The sequence below is a fragment of the Manduca sexta genome, chromosome 6, assembly GCF_014839805.1.
Source record: "Manduca sexta isolate Smith_Timp_Sample1 chromosome 6, JHU_Msex_v1.0, whole genome shotgun sequence".
NCBI lineage: Eukaryota > Metazoa > Arthropoda > Insecta > Lepidoptera > Sphingidae > Manduca > Manduca sexta.
This window is the reverse complement of record NC_051120.1, coordinates 10,779,766-10,800,515: the sequence shown is the minus strand read 5'-3', so window position 1 is coordinate 10,800,515 and position 20,750 is coordinate 10,779,766. Positions and strand designations below refer to the sequence as shown.

The 20,750-nt window shown below is 35.7% G+C and overlaps 1 protein-coding gene across 2 annotated transcripts; it reads left to right on the top strand.

Moving 5' to 3' along the window:
- Positions 1 to 13,995: 13,995 nt before the first annotated feature.
- Positions 13,996 to 18,058, top strand: LOC115455222. Of its 2 annotated transcripts, none has more exons than XM_037446358.1 (3): positions 13,996 to 14,280; positions 15,987 to 16,680; positions 17,405 to 18,058. In XM_037446358.1, the coding sequence occupies exons 2-3, from the start codon at positions 16,160 to 16,162 to the stop codon at positions 17,595 to 17,597; spliced, it is 714 nt and encodes a 237-aa protein (XP_037302255.1). In that variant the 5' UTR covers positions 13,996 to 14,280; positions 15,987 to 16,159; the 3' UTR covers positions 17,598 to 18,058. The 2 variants fall into 2 exon arrangements, with proteins under 2 accessions (XP_037302255.1, XP_037302249.1); XM_037446352.1 differs by lacking the exon at positions 13,996 to 14,280 and adding an exon at positions 15,468 to 15,635 and having other exon boundaries at positions 17,405 to 18,054.
- Positions 18,059 to 20,750: the final 2,692 nt, after the last annotated feature.

Genomic DNA, 20,750 nt, shown 5'->3' with positions numbered 1-20,750 from the left:
AAATTAGTTAAAATATTCCGTCGCAAAAAGGTTTCTAAAAAGAGTTTCCCAGTTTCTTTGTGGAGGATCGGTACATTAGCCGCGATATCTTACTTTAAATTCCTCAGTAACAGATTGTTCTGAAAACATCGATTAACGATTAAGACGTTCTAATTGTTAGTGTTTTATGTTATTTAGACTTCAGTCGATGGTCGGTTTTGTTGTTTTTTCAGAGACCTAACACATACGTAAGGTTGGAACAATTTATTTTTCTAAGTATGTCGTAATACTTTTTTACGACGATGTTAATCCTCTATGGTAGATCTAATCTTGCTGTTGAAGATGAGCCAGTACTCAACGAGTTACAATTAAAAAGGCGTTATAAGAAAAATATTTATTCACACACGACGAAAATCTCTCAAGTGACAGTTAAGTAAGTACGTAAAACAACATTTTATCAAAGGATCGGAATAGTTATTTATAAAACAAAACTAAATTTTACTAAAAAGTATTTGCGTCGCCAACACTTGCGATATTTAAAAACTTCTATAAGGAGTTGCTCTACTTGGAATTCGAACCTAAAGCCTATAGGTTCACAACTTATATCATACATACAACCTGTAAAGTGTAGTTGTATTTATAACAAACTAAATAAGTATAAAAAATGCTCTACGTTACGTTGGCTTGCAAACATTTTATCAAAATTCACAATCATTTCATCCAAATATCACAAACAAGCATATTTTTATTGAAATAGAGTTTCGTAAATTAAATCATTCTCTTTCGTAAATTATGAAAATCAAGTTTACTTAACGGCCCCGTCGTGGACTTTGAGACGTCCGTACGCCTTTTGGAGCAAAATAAATTATCATTTAGAGGATTTCACGGAACAATTGTATGCTTCATATTTTTCTTTTAGAAATTTACATTTGTTTTTGTGTGGAATTAGGCCAGGTTCAGGCAATTAGGGGTTTAGTTTTGTCAAAGGAATAGAAGATTAGTTAGAAATTTAAAGGTCAATGGATAAGAAGGTAGGCAATGGTAAAATAAATAGAAATATTCAATTAACCGATTTTAATCGCGAAAATTGACCAACCAGAGTAAAGTCTTTTTGACATATTTATAAAAGAAAGAAACAAAAAAAATTATTTTGCAAAAACACAAGATAAATGCATATAAAAAACAAACGAAACGGACAAAAACACTTAAAACTATGTTTGTCACAAAATTACTAAATAAACAAATAAATGACTTTATTGGATTGGTTTAATCTCAAGATCGAATGGAAGATTGAGATTGGGATCGTTAATTGAAAATTCAAGAGTACCAGTAATATAAAAAAGGGAACATAGCAAGTAATGTGTGAAAATAAAAGGTTAACAAATCCAAGAAAAAAAAATATTGTTATAGCTATTTTATGGAGCTAAAATCGTTTTTTTTTATAATAGTTCTCTTTAATTATACTGAGTATATTTACCTGATGAAAAGATACTGGTTACTAATGATAAAAAAATCTTTGTGACTTTCACTTAATAAAAGGTAGTCCCTTGTCCTACAATGGGACATAAAATAAGGTAGAAAATAAATTAACAGTTACCCCGAAATACTCTGCTACTTCCGAAAAGAATGAAAATGAACCATCCGCCATATTTAATATAGTCGGCCATCTTTCTTGAAAAGACCACGAACCACGAAATTGTCAGTCATTTATTATTTTAATTCACTAGAAGGCGATTAAGTCCACCGACCTGCCATCTTTATTTCACTTGTTTTCGCCAAATATATTGCTGTATTTAAAATTTTTATTTAGATCCCCACCTAGAATCTCGAATGAGAGTAAACATAAAATATTTAATACCGGCGGTCGAGTTGCTCGTTTATATTTTTAATAATCTCTCTGAAATTAAAAATTAAACCCTGCATGTATTTGTGGATCGGATTTAGGTCTTTGATGTTGAAAATAAATTATATAAGCCACTATTCGACTGAGCTTTGTTCGACGCAAAACATGACTCTAATATTAAAAATGTGTTGCATTTCAAAAAGGTTAAATTCTACGTTTTGATTAGCATTAAGCGATACGAAATTGTTTGATGTTTGATTGTTATGAATAGTGTTTGCAACTTTGTTAATTTTATAACTCTAATATAATTATGAATACAAAAGGTACAATTGATTTAAAACACGTAAAATCACCAGTAATTTATTATTTTTTTTATTATTTTGGATGACGAGACGAGCTTGCCGTTCGCCTGATCGTAAGAGATACGAACGCCCATAAACAGCAGAAGCACCATCCAACGCCTTGAATCACAAAGTATTGTTTGGTATTCCACCGCGCTCGCCATCCTGAGACATGAGATGTTAAGTCTTATTATGTCCAGTAGTTACACTGGCTACAATATTCTGCAAACCGGAACACAACAGTGATACATTGCTGCTTGGTGGTAGAAATAGACATTGCGGTTGTACCAACCCAGGCGGACTTTCACATATGAGAGCTAACATCAGAAATGGTGGTACCACTGCAATAGTAAGTATTCACAAAGAATTCTTATTGATAGAGTCACTATAATTAACTAAGACAATATTTTAAAGGTACTACCAAATATGACTGTAATCATATTATATTTTTTTATAATCTATCATATAATTTATGTTCAAAGCGTTCACCGGATGGTAAATACGACGTCAAACAATGACAATGCCACCCTTTGAATTATGAAGTATTGTGTGGTACAAAACTGCGCGTCACCCTCGCAGACATTGGGTTTTAATGAATGGCTTAACCTTGGTAATGTCCTTCAAACCGGAACACAAGTGTAAACTTATATAATTGTAGCTTAGGGACAGAAATACACACAGTGATATATAGAGTCGCAATATCGGCTTAATATAAAAATTAAATAACCCTTGACCCAAAAAACCCAAAAAATTTAATTTGTATTTTTTTATTGCTTTGAATGACGAGACAAGTTAGCCGCTGTCATGTCTTAGAAATACAATCAATGATTTAGTATACTAAACTTCACACCAAACGAACTTTTGAAAATGGGTAAAATGCGGATGATTTTTAAACGTCTACATAGATCTTTCTAGATTATACCTAAGAGAACCGTCTCAATCACATCGGTTTTCAAACAAAAAAATCGTATCAATATCGGTTCATTCGTTTGGGAGCTACGACGCCACCACACAACATTACTCACCCACTTTTCGCCAAGTGTGTTCCGCCCATGATGAGATAGAGGACGACTCTATCGTCATATCGGACACAAATTCCAGACGTCGGGCTGATGTCTGATACTGAGCAGAAAAACCCAAATATGATTTTGCACGACCGGGGATTCGAACTCAGGACGCCAGAGCGCTGCCGTACCGCGCATGCAGTACAACTACGCCACTGAGACAGATTATGCCACAGACATACCTTAAACTTATAAAACCCCCCTTTTTTCATTGGCGGTTAAAATAAAAGTGACTTATTCCCGATATCGTAATTTTGATAAAGTTATTTGAACAGGAAGTATCGTACTAGCGACGTAAGCGGAAGTTACCTGAATTTTAGCGCAAGAATAATCAATTAGATGAATACATCTGCCAACAAAAGTTGCTTACGAGTAGGTAAATTCTGTTTGGGTTTCGACCTGTATTTATAGTGCCGGATTGTGCTAATTTTAAACTGATTATAATTGTTCATCATGGGCGCCGCCAATAATAGTTTTAGGGAGGTACATCTGCATCTACGTACTTAAACTATATAATATCTAGAGTTCTTTTTTCAAATTCAAATCGCGCGGGTTTTTGAAACATCGGTGGTCAATAGATCCCATTGGTGTAGATTTATTTAGTGACATATTTTTTGTGAATTATTTCTGGGTAGGGGGATGCATTTGCACCTACTTGCACCCCGCTCCCGGCGCCCATGTTGTTCATACAATAAGTTATTTTAAAGGTCCGTAAAGCAACGTAGGGTGGTGCTAGATGTTTTAATGTTCTAGCCCGTGGATTCTCCGGGGTGTTAAAAATATTTGCTCTTTTTGTGCAAAGAAATATCGACTTGTTCTTTATGTTCAAAGTTAATATTGCATTAGCCAAAATGCAAGTATTCTTCAAATCAACCATATTCCCAGCATAAAAAGCAACAAGTTCTCCCTTGAATCGTTAACCAGACTATGAATACTGCAGTATCGCGCAGTTTCTCCCTCGTCCGACAGATGGCGCCCGCGTGATTGATGACTACCAACTTAATTATAATACCCATGTTCTTAAAAAATATTTTACCTCACTTTCGCTTCTTGGTGCAATATATGAGTTTTTTACAGCTTGTGAAACAAGTATCATGGTAAGTGATTCTCGCTAATATAAAGATAATTTGTGCGTTTTCATTTTTTTTTTAATTATTGGAAGACGAAGGAAACAATTTATTGGACCTATGGTATTAAACGTTCTACGTTCAAAAAAATACTGTAAGGTAGCGTGATTGAAGCAGATGATGCTGACATATAAAAGTCAAATTATCTTTTTTTTTATTATTTTAAGACGAAGGAAACAATTTATAGGACCTATGGTTATCTTATTAAACGTCCTACGTCCAAAAAAATATTGTAAAATAGGGCGATTCAAGCAAATGATGCTGGCATAAAAAGTCAAATTATATACGCACCAAATCCGCTAGCAAAACCTAGTACAATCTCATCTCATATCCCACCTATTTCAGCTATAGAAAATACACAAACCCTGACATCCGAGCGACAGCTGTCCAGTATACGTCGATGGGGTCCAAGATAACGGATATCTGAGGATTTGTGGGCCATTAGTGGCGGCGAGGGATGCTTCTAGACCCTTAGGTTTTATGAGACGGCGATATTACCCGACGGCCGAGTTTCGACAGTATATGAAACTTGTAGGTGATTTGTGAACACATTGTCTAGTGATTTGATGTTTTATGTGGAAATAGTTTTATTTCAATAATAATACTAGATTTGCATGGGCTTCTTCAGAGAGGGTTTAGGTCTTAGTACACCACGCTGGCCTAGTGCTGGTTGCAGGACTTCATATATGTCCGAAATTATTTTGGAGAATTCTCAGTTATATATTCTTGAGTACCATATTTGTGTTCCCACAATGTTTTCCTTTGCGGTTAAAGCGAACGAAAATTAAAAAATACTCTGTAAACTTCTAAAATCAGAGGTATGTCGTTGGGTTTCAACCTATGAAGTCAAGGCAGTCCTTTCCATTCCCAAACATCGTACTTTCTAGATACGAACGCCTTATTTTTTTAAATTTCAGTGTGGCAGAACTTAATTTTTTTTTCACTGTCTATGCCTCTTACTTACAGAATGTAGACCAATTGTTTGGGGACGCGACTTGTCCGAACGACTCAATATGAAGTCTTTATCTATTTGGTAAAAATATCCAATACTGTTTCAGTATTAAAGACTTACGTTTATAAAATTCCGTTTGAATATATATTACGTATTCTCATGATAGTGTGGTAACCAAGCGTAATTTCGTGCCCGATGTCAGACGACGCGGCGCACCTTAGTCTGGATCCATTGAAATTCATGCGAGATTTCACTAATGTATGCAGAACTGAGACCAAAACCCCGCAGATAAAACTCCACGTGTGCCCACAATTGCATAATTCATTTTATAAATTGCTGCTTATGCTGGATTATTGTTACGAAATATTTTATTTTTTGAAAATTAAAAAACTTAGGATTCCTTTTTTTTAAAAACGTCGCCACAAAACACGTAAATAATTTTAAAATGCTAACGTATTTGAAAATCGAACTCCATTACCGGCCAGTGTTTTCGTGCACAAATTCAAAATTATAAGTTATCAATCTTTCTAATCTTTGCTTTAAAAAGTAAACAAAGAGGTTGCATTGCACATATCAAAAAGGTATAATATGTACTTTTTGGCTTGTAGTGATTAATATAAGATTGTAAAAAAAAAATAATTTTAATTAAGCTGGCTATACACGACACGACAGTGCTTGCATAGTCTGTTTTTAGATGAAAAGATAATGCAATGGTATAGAAAGATTCTCCCATACTAGAACGGAGACCTAGTATTAACCTAGTATATTCCTGAGCAATAGAGTTTCTAGTGTATATAGATTTTATGTAATTCCGTCGCTGCACGTCGCCACTGTTTTCCGATGTTGCCAGTTTTCATTTATTTTTTGCGTCAGTGACGGCATGTCTCCGACTTTAATTTCGCTGCGGAATGAATTCAATAAAAAGCTACAAGTCGGAGAATTAACTTGGAATTCTATACAATATTACATGAAACTCTTTTTTATTAGCTTTTTAGTCCATAGCCCTATTTTGTTTGAAGAGTTCGTCTAATAAAATGAACGTTGAACTTTTGTAAACACGTGTGCGTTATAAAATAATTAAGTACCTTGAATTAAAACTGGCTTAGTGGCGTAGTTGTATTGATTACGCGGTGCGAACTCCTTTGAGCTCCCGGGTTCAAATTCCGGGTCGGGAAAAAGTGAAAGTGGGCTTCTCTTTTCAGTATCAACCTGTAGCGTAAAATCAATGCACGATATATATATTAAGCTAAAATTTACAAATTTCAAATAAATAAATATTCAAGTTATAAGTGATACTATTTTATACACCACAATGATCAAAGCGCGTAGTTAGATTTTAGATACTTTGAAAATTCTCATAAAAACTCATATATACAGACATTTTACCTTTTCGTTATTAAAAATATAAGACGCAATATACAATACTCTTACCTGGAATTAATATTAAAGCAGTCTATATACTTTATAAAATTGCAGTCTACCCGAAGAAATTTACACGTCGCGGATCGTCAAGATATTTCTAGTTAAACTTCTTAGTTCTTTCACCGTTGCGCTATACTTACAACAGCGCGTCTTAAGAGGTCCTTTACATCGGATAACTTGCACGTGCGATCAGCAACATGTATATATTTTGTTTATATTTCTTATCTAGGTAAATGCCTTTAGTGTGCAGTGCGTTCGTTCAATGCTACAATTTCGTAAACATTATTAAGTTTCTGTCGAGTTTGTTAATGAAGCGTATAAATTTTATGCGTAATGGATTTTTTCTTGTATTTTTTATCTTTAATTCACTAAGGTTTCCACATGGATGTAATATGTATATCCTTCATTTATTATAATCGCGTAAGAAAGAAAGGTATTTTTATTTTTGGAACAAAAAAAGAATAATAGGTTTATATTTATTTTATAAAAAAGATTAAAACACTAACATGAACAAACCTGAATATCACGCCTGTGATGTTACATGGAAAATACATGGAAAAAGTATGATTTTCGAGGGTATGAGAAAACTGCTAACGAACATTAGTGTGATAGCCTCTCAGTCGTAGAGCGTTCCTTCCCAGCTTAGTAAATAAATAAATAAAATACTTTATTCATCACCTCGGCGAACATAGTTGTGCTTATCAGTGGCCAAGGTTGAAATTTTTCCAACCAAAAGGTTTTTTTTGGAACCCAACACAACGTATAAGTCTTAGATATACATAATGCGGTTTGCAAATCGTTCTAAAGATATTTATATTTTATATAATCTACAAAAGGGAAGCCGGTAAGAATCATGTGAAATGAACCCTTCGCAACTTGCGCTTATGGTAAGTCAAGGTACATGAGATTTAATTAATCCTCCAATTACGCTTATATTACAGGCATTTTATATAGGACATACAAAGCAAAGAAAGAAGTCAACTCGGGCTGGCAGGAAAGACACATGTAAATGTTACGTACACAAACCAAGCGACCACGCCAGCCAGCGTAAAGGGTCCGCTATGGCAGTTGATTCGCGCCTCGCAATGAATTCAATAAGGAGCTCCCCAGCCACCAAGCAGCGTGGCTCTAGTAAATTAGCCTTCGCGCTCTTTTTCCGCTCTCTATGTAGCAAGTAATAACATTACCCACTCGACGAGATTAAAACTCGCAAACAGTTTTTATCTGCGCCCTAGACTCTTGATTTATGTGATAAAACGAATGCACTGTTACGTATCGAGTAAGGTATTTCGCTCTGAGTATTTCTTTCTTCAAATGATTTTTTTTTTGGGTTGTGGCTGAATGATTTGGCTGTATAACATCTATTACAATATATAAAAAAAATATGCTTTGAATGACGAGACGAGCTTTCCGTTTTGCGTGCTCGTCTCGTCATTCAAAGCAATAAAAAAAAAACCGCTATAAAATAGCACAATTTTTCTAATTTAGAGAAAAACCCTTTGTAGCCGATACAAAATATTTCTTAATTATAAGCAATACGCAAACAAAGCGATTAATCGAAAAATCCTCCTGAATGATGCGATGGTCAGTAACGGTAACAGCTCCACAGACATGGCTACGTGTTAACTGCTAATTGGAACTGTTACCCGTAACTGTTATTGCTGTGTTGTGTTAGACGACAGATAGCCAGTCGGGAATTGGCGCGCGTTTCGAGGTTATGTTGGTGAATTGACGTTGGAGTGCTTTTGTTTGGAATTTTGTGTGTAGATCTTATACGTACTGTAATAGGACTCATAAGTAAATACTCAGTGTATGAAAGTAAGTAAATATGTAATTTTTTTGAAGTAAAAGTTCTTTAGAAAGCTGAGCTGAATGCGTGACGGGAGCGTTACGAAAAGTGTGATCGGGCGAGGCGAACAGAAGTTGAGAGATATAAGTTAGTGAAGATAGAAAAAGAGTTTATCAATTTTATGGCATATATATATTTTACATATATACATATATTTAGATGGAGCTAAAGAAATTTTACTTCAATAGTGTGATCCAAGGCACTCTTTTTTTTTTCAGAAAGCATAGATTTGTCATCATCCGGTTTCTTTCTCTGAAAAGACAAATATTTGTTTTTGATTAATGATAATGAACTAAAGTGTAAATTATGAGGGTTTGTGACAGCCCTGATATCTAGATCACCTATTCTCAATCTGTAGCTCTCCGGGTTTTTGGATGCGGCTCGTCTAGTTAAATTTCACTCAAATAAAAAAAACTTTTTTTTCCACCTGAGCTGTATCTTAAATTTATAAGAAGAAAACTTATTCACTAATTGTAAATATTTTTTATAACAATAATAAACCTTTAAATTTTTTTGACTTTTTGTAAATAAATGAATCTACGGTGCGGCCCGCGGCACCCAAACTGACACGTCTTTGTGGTTCGTGTCAAAGAAGGTTAACCCGTCATGACTTGTCAAACAGCTACGCGTGTGACGGAAAAATAACCTTATTATGTAGTATATAAGGTTATAATCCCGTGACACACGCAAATGTCATGTAGCTGTCTTGGCTCGCCGGCGAGCCACGAGAGACCAAGAGTTAAGTAAAGTTGATCTCGATTAACGTAATTCAAATTTTAAATAGAGAGAGATGGAGAAGTCTCGCAAACGTTGCAACCAATTTTTTAGACAACCCATAACCACGACCTCTTTGAGAAGAATTCTAATTCTTCCGTCGTGTCTTACTTACTCTGTTGATTTCGGAAATCCTACAAATATTCTACCTGTATGCCAAATTTCATCTGAATCCGTTCAACAACATCTGCGTTTACTTCTAGCTTTTAAACATTTTCCAACCGCAATATAATATTAGTAAAATGGAGTACAAGAAATAGAATAGAAATTCTATTTTCTATCTATTCTAAAACAATTTTCTACACCCCGTCCGTACCTTTGTTTTTATTTTCTTTGTCTACGCCAAGGTTCGCATTACGATGTGAATTCAATCACTATTTAAAGAAACGCTATTGCCGTATTGATTGGTAGAAATGGCGCTAAAGTCATTCATGACACACGCCATAGACAACGTAAAGTTGCATAGACAATAGATTCTGTTACGTTTTATTTTTAATTTTGAAGCAATGGTTATCAATACGTTTAGAGAATATGTTTTCGATTTGGCTATACATTATGTATACTTAAGAGTCAAAATGAAAATGGAGTAATTTCGATTTCCTTTTTAGAGGGAGATAGGCAAAAGCTTGCATGTTGTCATAGATAAATATATAAATTTAACTTATTTATAGCATAATCATTTCTTTGGCTTACGCTTACGAGAGAAAATTACAATACAAAAACCGAGAAAAAATCCGCAAAATAGTTTTATTTCAATGACATTTACAGCGTTAATTGACTGATTGGATCACCTGATATCAACTATGATACATTATCAGTATTAATCAGGCTGTGGAATGGTTTGTCAGCACACGTGTTCCCTCCTTCCTTTAACTTGGGGTCCTTCAAACGGAGCGTGGAGAAGCAATTATACAGGCCGGCATGACTGTGTCGGCCGTCCAGAGATGCTTGTATCTTTGGCTGGTCGGCATTTTCTATAAGCTACACTTCGATTACATCAGGTGCAGGAAGCCACTATGCCGAGCTAATATGAAAAAAAATGCGGCCTATTTACGTAAAATTGATTATGTCAGAACGGTGAAGGAAAACATCGTGAGGAAACCTGCACATCTGAGAAGTTCTCTATAGGAATTTCGAAGGTGTGTGAAGTCTACCAATCCGCACTAGGCCAGCGTGGTGGACTAAGGCCTAACCCCTCTCAGTAGTAGAGGAGGCCTGTGCTCAGCAGTGGGCAAGTATATAATACAGGGCTGATATTATTATTATATTCAAATAACCTGATTTCATACATAGTGACAACGTTTAATTCGTACAACAATGGAGTGGCAGCCCACAATGTTCGTAATAAATTGCAAAAGGTGGCTGAGTCGCCGAGGTCCCAGGTGCGTTCAACGTCTCATACTTTGGTACACTTGACGCACGCAGGGCTGGCTCGGGAATATTTTTGGGGAACAAAATAGTTATTGGGATAATTATGGCTGAATCTGGATGATTATTATATGTTTTAAGCTGATGGGATGATTATTAGTTAAGGATAGATTATAATAGTTAAAAATAACGGTGATTCCAAATTCTATAAAGTGGGTTTAAAATGCTCTCGCGCACAGGTGTTGGCAGTAAATAGATAGAGCTATAAATCTTCACGGGGGCTTAAAACCTCTTGCAACAAGTCAAAATAAAAAAAAAAATGAGAAGTTTAACCGCAGCGCCGCATTTTACAAAAGCTATAAAATTATATGTTGATTATGACTCGAGATCTCGTAATTACATTTGTGACATCCTTATTATTTTGTTATTCTTATAGGTAAAATTTATGTCACGTTTATATTTATATATTTCGTTAACAAATCCTTTGTTTACAATAAAATACAAATTCACCATCATCATCATACATAAATAAATAAATAAATCATCAGCTGCAGGATGTCTCTTGCTGAACATGGGCCTCTCCCAAAGATTTCCAGATCGACCTATTGGAACCTATATATTTTTGTATTATTTTATTATTTTAACATTTAGATATTAATGAGAGTACAAACAATAAAAAAATACCTAATCAAAAAGACCGCCCCGAATCATACCAGGTGCAAAGGTGCCCATAATTCTAGCAACGTTGCCGCGTTGAATGACAAGTGATAAGTATTGCACCAGATATGTTTCAGCGCGCTCCTATAGATTATAAATAAATTAAACCTTCTGAATTTGCCAGCCCTACTAAACCGCGCCCGTGACTGAATGTTATGGAAAACTCCCCTGATTTATACTTACTGGTGATATTTAGGGGTCAGCTCCACTCACCGCAGTTACCTATGGGGTTTATGCAGACTAAACAATAATACTGTGTTTACATTTGAGAATTAATGTTAACGAACGTAAGAGTCTAATTGCGTATGATGTTAACAGGTAAGTTGTAATAATTAAATATTTTTTGATGTTATTTATACTTGAATGAATACCTCCTAGTCGAATTTCGGCCACGGCGGCCAATCTTAACGGAGATTAGCCAGGTGCACAGGAGATATGGTGCCCAAGTGAGTGCGCAATACACAGGTGCACTCTCTGTTCCTTCACTCTCATAGTCTCTTTAACCAATTTCATTCATAAATCAAATACAGTGTTTTATGGAGCTTTGTATTGGTAAAGGCTTTTACACGGACGAAGTCGCGAACAAAAACTATTTATTATAAAGGTCGCAATAAACATTATTAGAAAATAATTGAATTTGCATTTCGGTACATATAATTTATGAATTCTGGAGACGGTCCGATTATAACATTACTATGCATAAATGAGCTCATAATTAATTAGTTCAAACATGACCGGTCTATGCTCTGCAGTAGAGTAAGGCAGCGCGCAGACGCTGCGAAAATCAGTAAACTACTATCAAAATGCTAGTCGATAAAGTTGCTATTCGTGATTTTAGGAACTTCGTTGGCTAGAGTCTACATATGATTTTGGTTACAATATACTACCATAATCCTGATTTCTGGACTTCCTTTTGAAGTGCTTCTTGATGGTTGGCGGACATTGCAGTTTGTAGTGATATCTACCCAACCTGATTATGGAGTAACTGCCAGTTTTTGTTTGGCTATTTATATTTTTAATTATTTTTTTTAAGTCCTCACATTTTAGTAACATCTACTCATCGAAACCATGTTCATAAGCCCAAACGCGCTGTAAGTATGTACTGTAAGTTGCTGAGGAGTTGGATATCCCGCAGCCTAAATGATGCTGCAGCATCGGCATAAGGTCATATCATTTAATTTAAGAAGAACCGATGGTTTTCAAACGCCTTAGATCTTCCTAAATTAATAAAAAATAAAATCTTACACTTAAACTCCTCTGTTTTCGTCTGTGGTTAAAAAAAATCGGTGCAGTGTTTGTTTGTGCTCTTAAAGGTATTCTGAAATCCGATTACTATTAATAAGAATAAAGGTAATTTACTATTAATCACATTTTTTCTAAATCAAACATAATGCACGCGAACAAAAGCAAGTCAATTCCAAAGACAACATTGTTCCGACTCGTTACTAGTTCGACGTTCGGAACGTTTCGCTGGCTGACGTTTTTGCTAGTATTAGAACAGAAGTGCAACTTGGCGAAAGCTACTAACAATACACGGATGTGTTCGAAGTCGTTGAGTAATTAGTGGGATTTCTAACTACGCTGGGAGTGTGCTAAGGCGGAGCGTAGACGGAACTTGTTGCTAAACACCATGTTTTATTAACTGTAAATGTGAATGCACTGGTTGTATCTTGCCTATCTTTCGGACCTGCCTTTGCCAGGAATGTTTTAATTGTTTTTGTGGTATCAACGAATACTTGATAGTTGCTGTAACAAAATGTTTAGTTAATTTACCGCTGAATTCATAATGAAAACCGCTATTTTTCGATCAGCCGCGATAACGGATCAATGAGAAGGTTTTTTTATATGTTTACAAATGATTTATTTTAAGTTTTAAGTTATTTACAGGTAACTGAAGATCGGCGCTAGTTTTACTGCTAGCATGTGCTGTGTTTGAGCCGTTCCGTGACAACTTTAGTGTTTATCTGTTTTTATTGTAATCACGTACAATAAAAACAGATTCTGGTGGTAGGTCTCGCATATGTGAGAGACCGTCTGGGTAGGTACCACTGCAATGTCTATTTCTGCCGCCAAGCAGCAGTGTGTAGTTACTGTTGTGTTCCGGTTTGAAGGACATTGTAGCCGGTGTAACTATTGGATATAATGAGATTTAACATCTCATGTTTCAGGATGACGAGCGCAATGGAATACCTAACAATACTTTGTAATTCAAGGTTTTGGTTGGTATTCTACTGTTTATAGGCGGTCGTATCGCTTACCATCAGGCGAACGGCAAGCTCGTCTCGTCATTCAAGCAGCAATAAAAAAACACGTATTTTTCCTGCTTTTTATTGTGGAACGATTGATAAGAGTCGCTGTAGAGTGTTGTGTTTATGTATGTGTGGCCGGCAAAGGGTATGGTCTTACTATTTGTTACGATGTCCACACCCCTTGCTGGCGTTATGACATTATTGTCACAAATAAACTGATTTACTTTCTTCATTATTTTTGTGTTAAATTGCAACAATATGTGCTGGTCGGCGCAGGCCAAAATTATTTCGATCAGTTACTTATTTTTATGTGATTGTTCACCCATTTTAATTCGCGAATACATCTCTGTCACGTATTTGTTAACTCCACAGGTATAAATCGATAGTTAATTACCGAACACGTTCATTGTGGGTTGACATTTTACTGACGGCACGCAAATAATTTCGATTGTTAAAGAAAATTTCTTTTTCAATTTGTGTGTGACGTTTAACATGTGTTTGGATTGGATTTTAATGTGTGATTCGTATGTTTTTTGTTGATAATTTAAGTTGTTCTTTCGACTTTTGTGATTTTTTCTTGTGAAACACCGGTTGGGTTCGTAATCATTTATTATATTTTAATTTAAGACAGACATAAGTTGAATTAAGCGGCGATAGCCTAGTTGGTTGGGGAACGGACTGCTGAGAAGAATGTCCGCAGGTTCAAATAACAAAGACACACAAATTTGACTTAAAAAAAAAACATTATGTGTGTATTCATTGTGCATTACCGCTTGCTATAACGGTGAAGGAAAACATCGTGAAGAAACCTGCATACCTGAGAAGTTCTATAGGAATTTCAAGGGTGTGTGAAGTCTACCAATCCGCACTAGGCCAGCGTGGTGGAATAAGGCCTAATCCCTCTCATTAGTAGAGGAAGCCTATGCCCAACAGTGGGACAGTATATAATACAGGGCTGATATTATTACTATTATATAGTATATAAAAAAAAAAAAAAAAAAAAAAAAAACAGTGGGACAGTACATAATACAGGGCTGATATTATTACTATTATATATTATATAAGTTGAACAGTCATCGGCAGCCATTATTCGGCGGGTTCCGTCTCATATTAGCACACTTGTTAAGGCTTATTACATATGACAATTGTTAGATTAAGGAGTAGATAACAGTATCACAATTTTATACGTAAAATCCTAGCTTTGAGTGGAAGTTTATAAGATAAAAGTAATTTATTATTATCACTTAGTTATTCACAATGTAAGAAGGTTACCCTGTTAACTATATTCCTAAATAAAACTAAGAACTATCTACATCAGCTATGTTAACTGACAAACAATATTTTCAAAAAAAGAATCTAAACGTAACAGAACCAGGCGGTTATTTGCACGAACCAGCCCCGCCTGTGGGGGTACAGTGATACAGATAAACGCTACGCTATCGATGGCCTGTGTTCGACACGGCGTAAATAAACCATGAGCCGCGCACCTGCCGGACCGGACCCCGAGCGACAGATTGGATTGACATGATTCTTAATGACAAAAACAATAAACAATGCATCGATGAGGATTCTAAGGGTCGTTTTTAATGCATCTCACATTTGAGTAGGATCTTAAGTAAACATTTTAGATGCTGAATTATTTATAAAGAAATCTTGAGCTATTATTTGGAGGTTAATAAAAAAAACTCATCACTAAAAAATATTATGTAAGCGCCAACAAGATCAGGCTTTCAAGTAACGACTGAGTGAGAAAATAATTGTTATAGAGGAACAGTTTATATTGTATCGTTGAAACTATTAACTGTGCTATTAATTTTAATGAGAATGCATTATGATGTTTGTAACAGCCATTAAAAATTAATAAACCGTACAATTAAAAAAGAAAATAGGTACTATAAAAATCATTTGATACCATAATGTTATTGAGTATAACACTATGCATACTTTATGGTAAGTAAAAACATGGACTATAATATAGCGAAAGAATTATAAAACCGAACGAATGAAAGACATAAAAACTACTAAAGAGAATATACTGAATAAATTCTCTCAGAAATTGACCACTCTGTAAAGGTAAACTGAATGTGACTTTTCAAGCAAAATATAAAATAACACAAATTACTTTCAATTACACTGTTTAATTTTTTTTTAAAGCTCGCAGAACCACATTACATTCTCTCTTGAAAAAATATTTTGATTATTTCCTTTTGAAGCCTATATTATTATCATGTAACATAAAATTAGTTGTTTAAAAGCATATGGTGCAGGAATAAGGGATATAATTCAAGTTCTGCTTACCAGGTGTTCCGGTGTTCAACCTCGACATTCCACCTCTGTACGCAAAAATACTAGACGAACTATCGTGGACGTTAAAATTGAAGCTACTAAAAGACTTTGCAGATGCTACATCCACCACTACAAAAACAACTGAGACGACAAAGAGTGCACGGCGGGTTGGTTTGCAAGCTTTAGTTATGGCCGATCCAGACGAATCTGGTAATCAAGTAAAAGACAGGAAAACAAACGATAAATCGATTTATATAAATAATGCATTAGCTGAGAAAGACCCTTCCGAATACTTAAGAACTGATTCATTTAATAACAAGGATTTTTTTAAAGATGCTAGGTCTGTGTCTAGCAATATAAATATAGATAATGATAATAAAAACTATTTTACTCAAGAATCCGATTCCCGACGATACATTCGAAATAGGAAAGGCCATTTCGTTAAATCAAGAAAAGATCCCAAGTACTATGTTAGACATGGATCTCAAAGTTATGGACGTCTATTTAACAATTCTTTGAAAATGGGCAGAAGACAAGTGGGCGATATGGCGAACGTACAGCCAGCTGCTGATGCTCCGAATGATGAAGAGAATATGAGGATGAAGCTCTTCCGCCTTATGTATGAGACTGTAAGAGATAGTGACTTGAAGGTTAAGAGAGCAGAGCTGATCAAGACGCATTATCATAACTCTAGTGCATTTGACATAGGGTGAGGATTAATAGTTTTTATTTAATATTTCGATTTCTACTTAAGATGGTTGCTACTTCAGGAATCGATTACTAAGTACATGGTTCTCCTAGGTTATTCCTTTGGGTAATGATCGTCATCATCGTTTTATCTCTATCTGCTCTCAAGCAGCAGATTGGAACAACTTATATATTCTAGTTTAGATTATTGTTCTTAATATAATTTCTTATCGTTGGAAGACTTACCATAACAGGATGATAAGGCATTACTAACTAATACGAGCATTGGTGATGGTACTTTATATGGACAGACGTGTCATCAACTGACCTACTTTTGCCATGGTATTTGCCACTATGTAGCGGTCTGCTATTCCCGTTCAGTTAAACGATCTTCTTCAACTCGTTATATTTAGTCTCTCACTCTGAGTGCGGGTTGTGAGAAGAAATGAAATAATTTATTTGAACTTGTAAAATGTTATACATAATTTAGATTCCGTCAATATTAACTACTACCAGTTCGGAAAGTAGTTCTCATCAGAGTAGAACGAGCAAGAATCTCTGGTCTTACTCTTTTCAAAATCAGTTTAAGGTATAAACTACAGTACATGAAAAACAGTTGTCTGGAAGATATCGCTTTTTAGCGATAACGTAGCCTATTGGTGCACGTATTCTTATAAAACATAATTATATACATTTTTCTGTATGTAAAGTACAATAAAGTGTATTGATTCATTAATTAATTCAAGGTATCTAATGGGCGACATGACAGACAAATACAACATAATGCAAGACATTGCCACGACGTTGGAGCGGCTGTACCACGAATGGAAGCCGTTGGAGCACATCAACGCGTACGAGCAGATCGCGAACCAGGCGATCCAGATCAGCCATCTGATTGACATGATGCGGCATATTAACAAGAGAAATAGCACTATGTAGTTATTGTTATGTTTTAAGCAACTCATAAAACTATTATCGTTAAGATTCATGTTAATTAATTTAGTATCATAAGGGGAGAAGTGGTATAACTACACTGTTAATTGTTCACAAATTAGTGACACGACTGAATCAGGGCAATAAAAATATCTTATTGTATTGTGAAGCAAGTTTTGCTTGTTTTTACGTTTGGAGTAAGCAAGTGACATTTTTTTGCTGTTTTTTTTTTCTCCTTGCGTTATTTGTTTTAGGGCAGCATATTCACGATTCATTGCCGGCGCGAAGTGCAGCGTCCACCATGTGTCAATATTTTTCTTGACCTTATATAACCGATTTTACAATCGTCGTATAAAAGCTATCCAACAAACTTATAATCTCAATAGAAAACACAAACAATTATTTAATTTTATTGTAACATTTGCAATTTCTAATTTGTTCGTGTTGCATTTAATACAATAAATATATTATATTGATTAAAAGGTTTAGTTTTTTCTATGGTTTGAACATTGGGCTCATAGTGATGATTGAAGTGATAATAACAATAAGTGTTGATTTTAAAAGCATTATCCGTCACCAATAAATAAATAAAAAAAAGATTTGATTGCAAAACTCGATCTGTAAATTGTAAATCCAATTCGCCATGCACCCGTACGCGAATCGATCGGCTCATTACGCGAACATCGCGTAATCACGTACATTCAACACGGCAACATTGCCGTTCCTAACATAGGTCCCAACTCCCATTGCATTGAACAAAGCAAACGTTTCCAATAAAGCACTAATTTCAAAGCCTTTATCAAACTATTGGATAGTTTTGGCGTGTGGTTTGGTTACACGGAGGAAGATAATTGTTAGAAATTGATGTAAAGTAACTGATTTTGCGTAATTTCTATTGCTGTCATAGTGATGATATTTCTAGGCGAAGGAATGATCATTTTTTAGTATCTTGAATATTCGTTCTCTGGAACTTGTACATACGATGTTGTTACGAATTGGCGCGCAAATGCAACTGAAACGCAGCAAACGTGATGCAGTAAACTGTATTTTATAAAGATGAATTCGCTGAAATTTTCGTTCCAAAATTCATTGTAGATCCGTACACGCCACTTCCAAAACTCTTTAGTAATGTTTAAATGAAATTTATGCGAGCAGACTTCCTATTTAAAGGCTCCGAATTACATACAGACATCATCATGCATTTATCTCCGAAGGGGTATGCAGAGGCGCAACCAGGGCACCCACTTTTCGCCAAGTGTGTTTGTCCCATGATGTGAGCCTATCGCCATATCAGGCACAAATTCCAGACTCCGGGCTGATACTGAGCAGAAAAACCCAAATATCACTTTGCCCTAGGGAATTCGGACCCAGGACCTCAGAGCACTGCCGTACCCCATACAGTACAACTGCGCCACCGAGGCAGTCAGGCTCAGAATTAAACCTTGATTAAATAATTTCACATTTACCAATGACATACGCGCAAGCTAGTCCTACTTATTGCAGCGCACCGCGATGCATTAATCGCTTAAGCGCTGACCGGTCAGTGGAACCCTGTAATTCTCGCTTGGCTTCAGGCGACTAACTCCGATGCCTTTATCAGATCATGCGTTAAGCAGCCACGAAATTAATGTGATTAGGAAAATATCGGTCCGTATCTTTAGTAGGTATGGTCAATGCCTTTTTACAAATAGTAGCGTCATAGACTAACAAAATTTCACATAAAAACAGCGCAGTATTTACTATAGTCACATATTTGTACAACCCTAGGAGCTCGCATTGATACGGCCTGAGCGTCGACCGCCGTGGCCATCTAGTTTATTGGTCTCTGGTCGCTATGATAGTCGAATAAAATGCATTTATGTATTAGTTAAAAATAAGTTAAATAGTGTAAACTTATTACTAACGTAAGCAATGAAATGTTTTTTTTTATTCACAGTTGGAAAATAATTTGTTCATCGTCTAAAAACACAGGAAGGCATTTAATTGACAAAAATATAAATAGTAAACCGACTAGCCGCGACAATGGTTGGAGGTTGACTACATGAATGTCGGGCAATTACCTGGCTTTCGTCTTGCCAATATTCAGCTTGGACAACGTATCTATGTAATAAAATCATCTTAGGGTAGGTGTAGTTTTAGTGCGAGTTGTGTTCTGTCCATGGGCGCCGCCAAGATTATTATAACATCTTTAAATTTATATTTTTTTTCCACGAAACACACACTGGTATTTGAACATGCTTAACTATAATAAAACCTCTGTGGTCGATAGTTGCTATTGTCATTTAGTTATTTTTGCAGTGATTTGTTCCGGATAGGGGGGTGCTCGTGTACCCCCTTGCACCCCGCTCCCGGCGTCCATGGTTCTGTCCCATGATAGGCCCGGTGGTAACACAAACTCATCACGGCTTTAACCCCGAAAAAGCAGGCAAAGGTGTAACCAGGGCACTTATTTGTCGTCATTTCCGACCATGAAGTTTTTTTTTATTATTTCATTGAATGACGAGACGAGATTGCCATTCGCATGATGGTTAGCGATACGACCGCTCGTAAACAATAGAAATACTATCCAACACCTTGAATAACAAAGTATTGTTTATTATTCCACCGCGCTCGCCATCCTGAGACATGAGATGTGACGTCTTATTATGTCCAGCAGTAATACTGACTACAATGTCCTTCAAACCGGAACACAACAGTGACTATACACTGCTGCTTGGCGGCAGAAATAGACATTACGATGATACCTACCCAGGCGGACTCTCACATATGAGAGACCTACCATTAGTGATAGGAGGCGAACCTTATCGCCATGTCAGATAGTAATTCCATACTTTTTAATCATTGAATCTACTATAACATAAACACTATTTTAATAGCTTACCTACGTAATTAAATACCACATTTTCTACATCATTACACAGCTTCAAATGAACACGATATAAACTAAAATACGCGAGCTAAAATATTGGATGCCTAAAGTATTCCGCATATACGAAATACCAGATTTCGTTCCGTTGCCAGAAAACACTTTATACTTTACTAGATTTTGCCCGTGGCATCGCCCGCGTGGAAGAGTGTACTGTTATATCAGTCCTGCTATATATTTTCCCAGTATAAATAGCTTATGACCTTCCCATGGTCTCAAACTATTTCCATATC

Bases quoted from the DNA above. Each gene is read 5' to 3' on its own strand.
- LOC115455222 (XM_037446352.1), top strand. From the start codon at position 15,602: ATGTTATTGAGTATAACACTATGCATACTTTATG. The intron at 15,636-15,986 runs GTAAGTAAAAAC...TCTGCTTACCAG, and splicing joins AACACTATGCATACTTTATG to GTGTTCCGGTGTTCAACCTC. The intron at 16,681-17,404 runs GTGAGGATTAAT...AATTAATTCAAG, and splicing joins TCTAGTGCATTTGACATAGG to GTATCTAATGGGCGACATGA.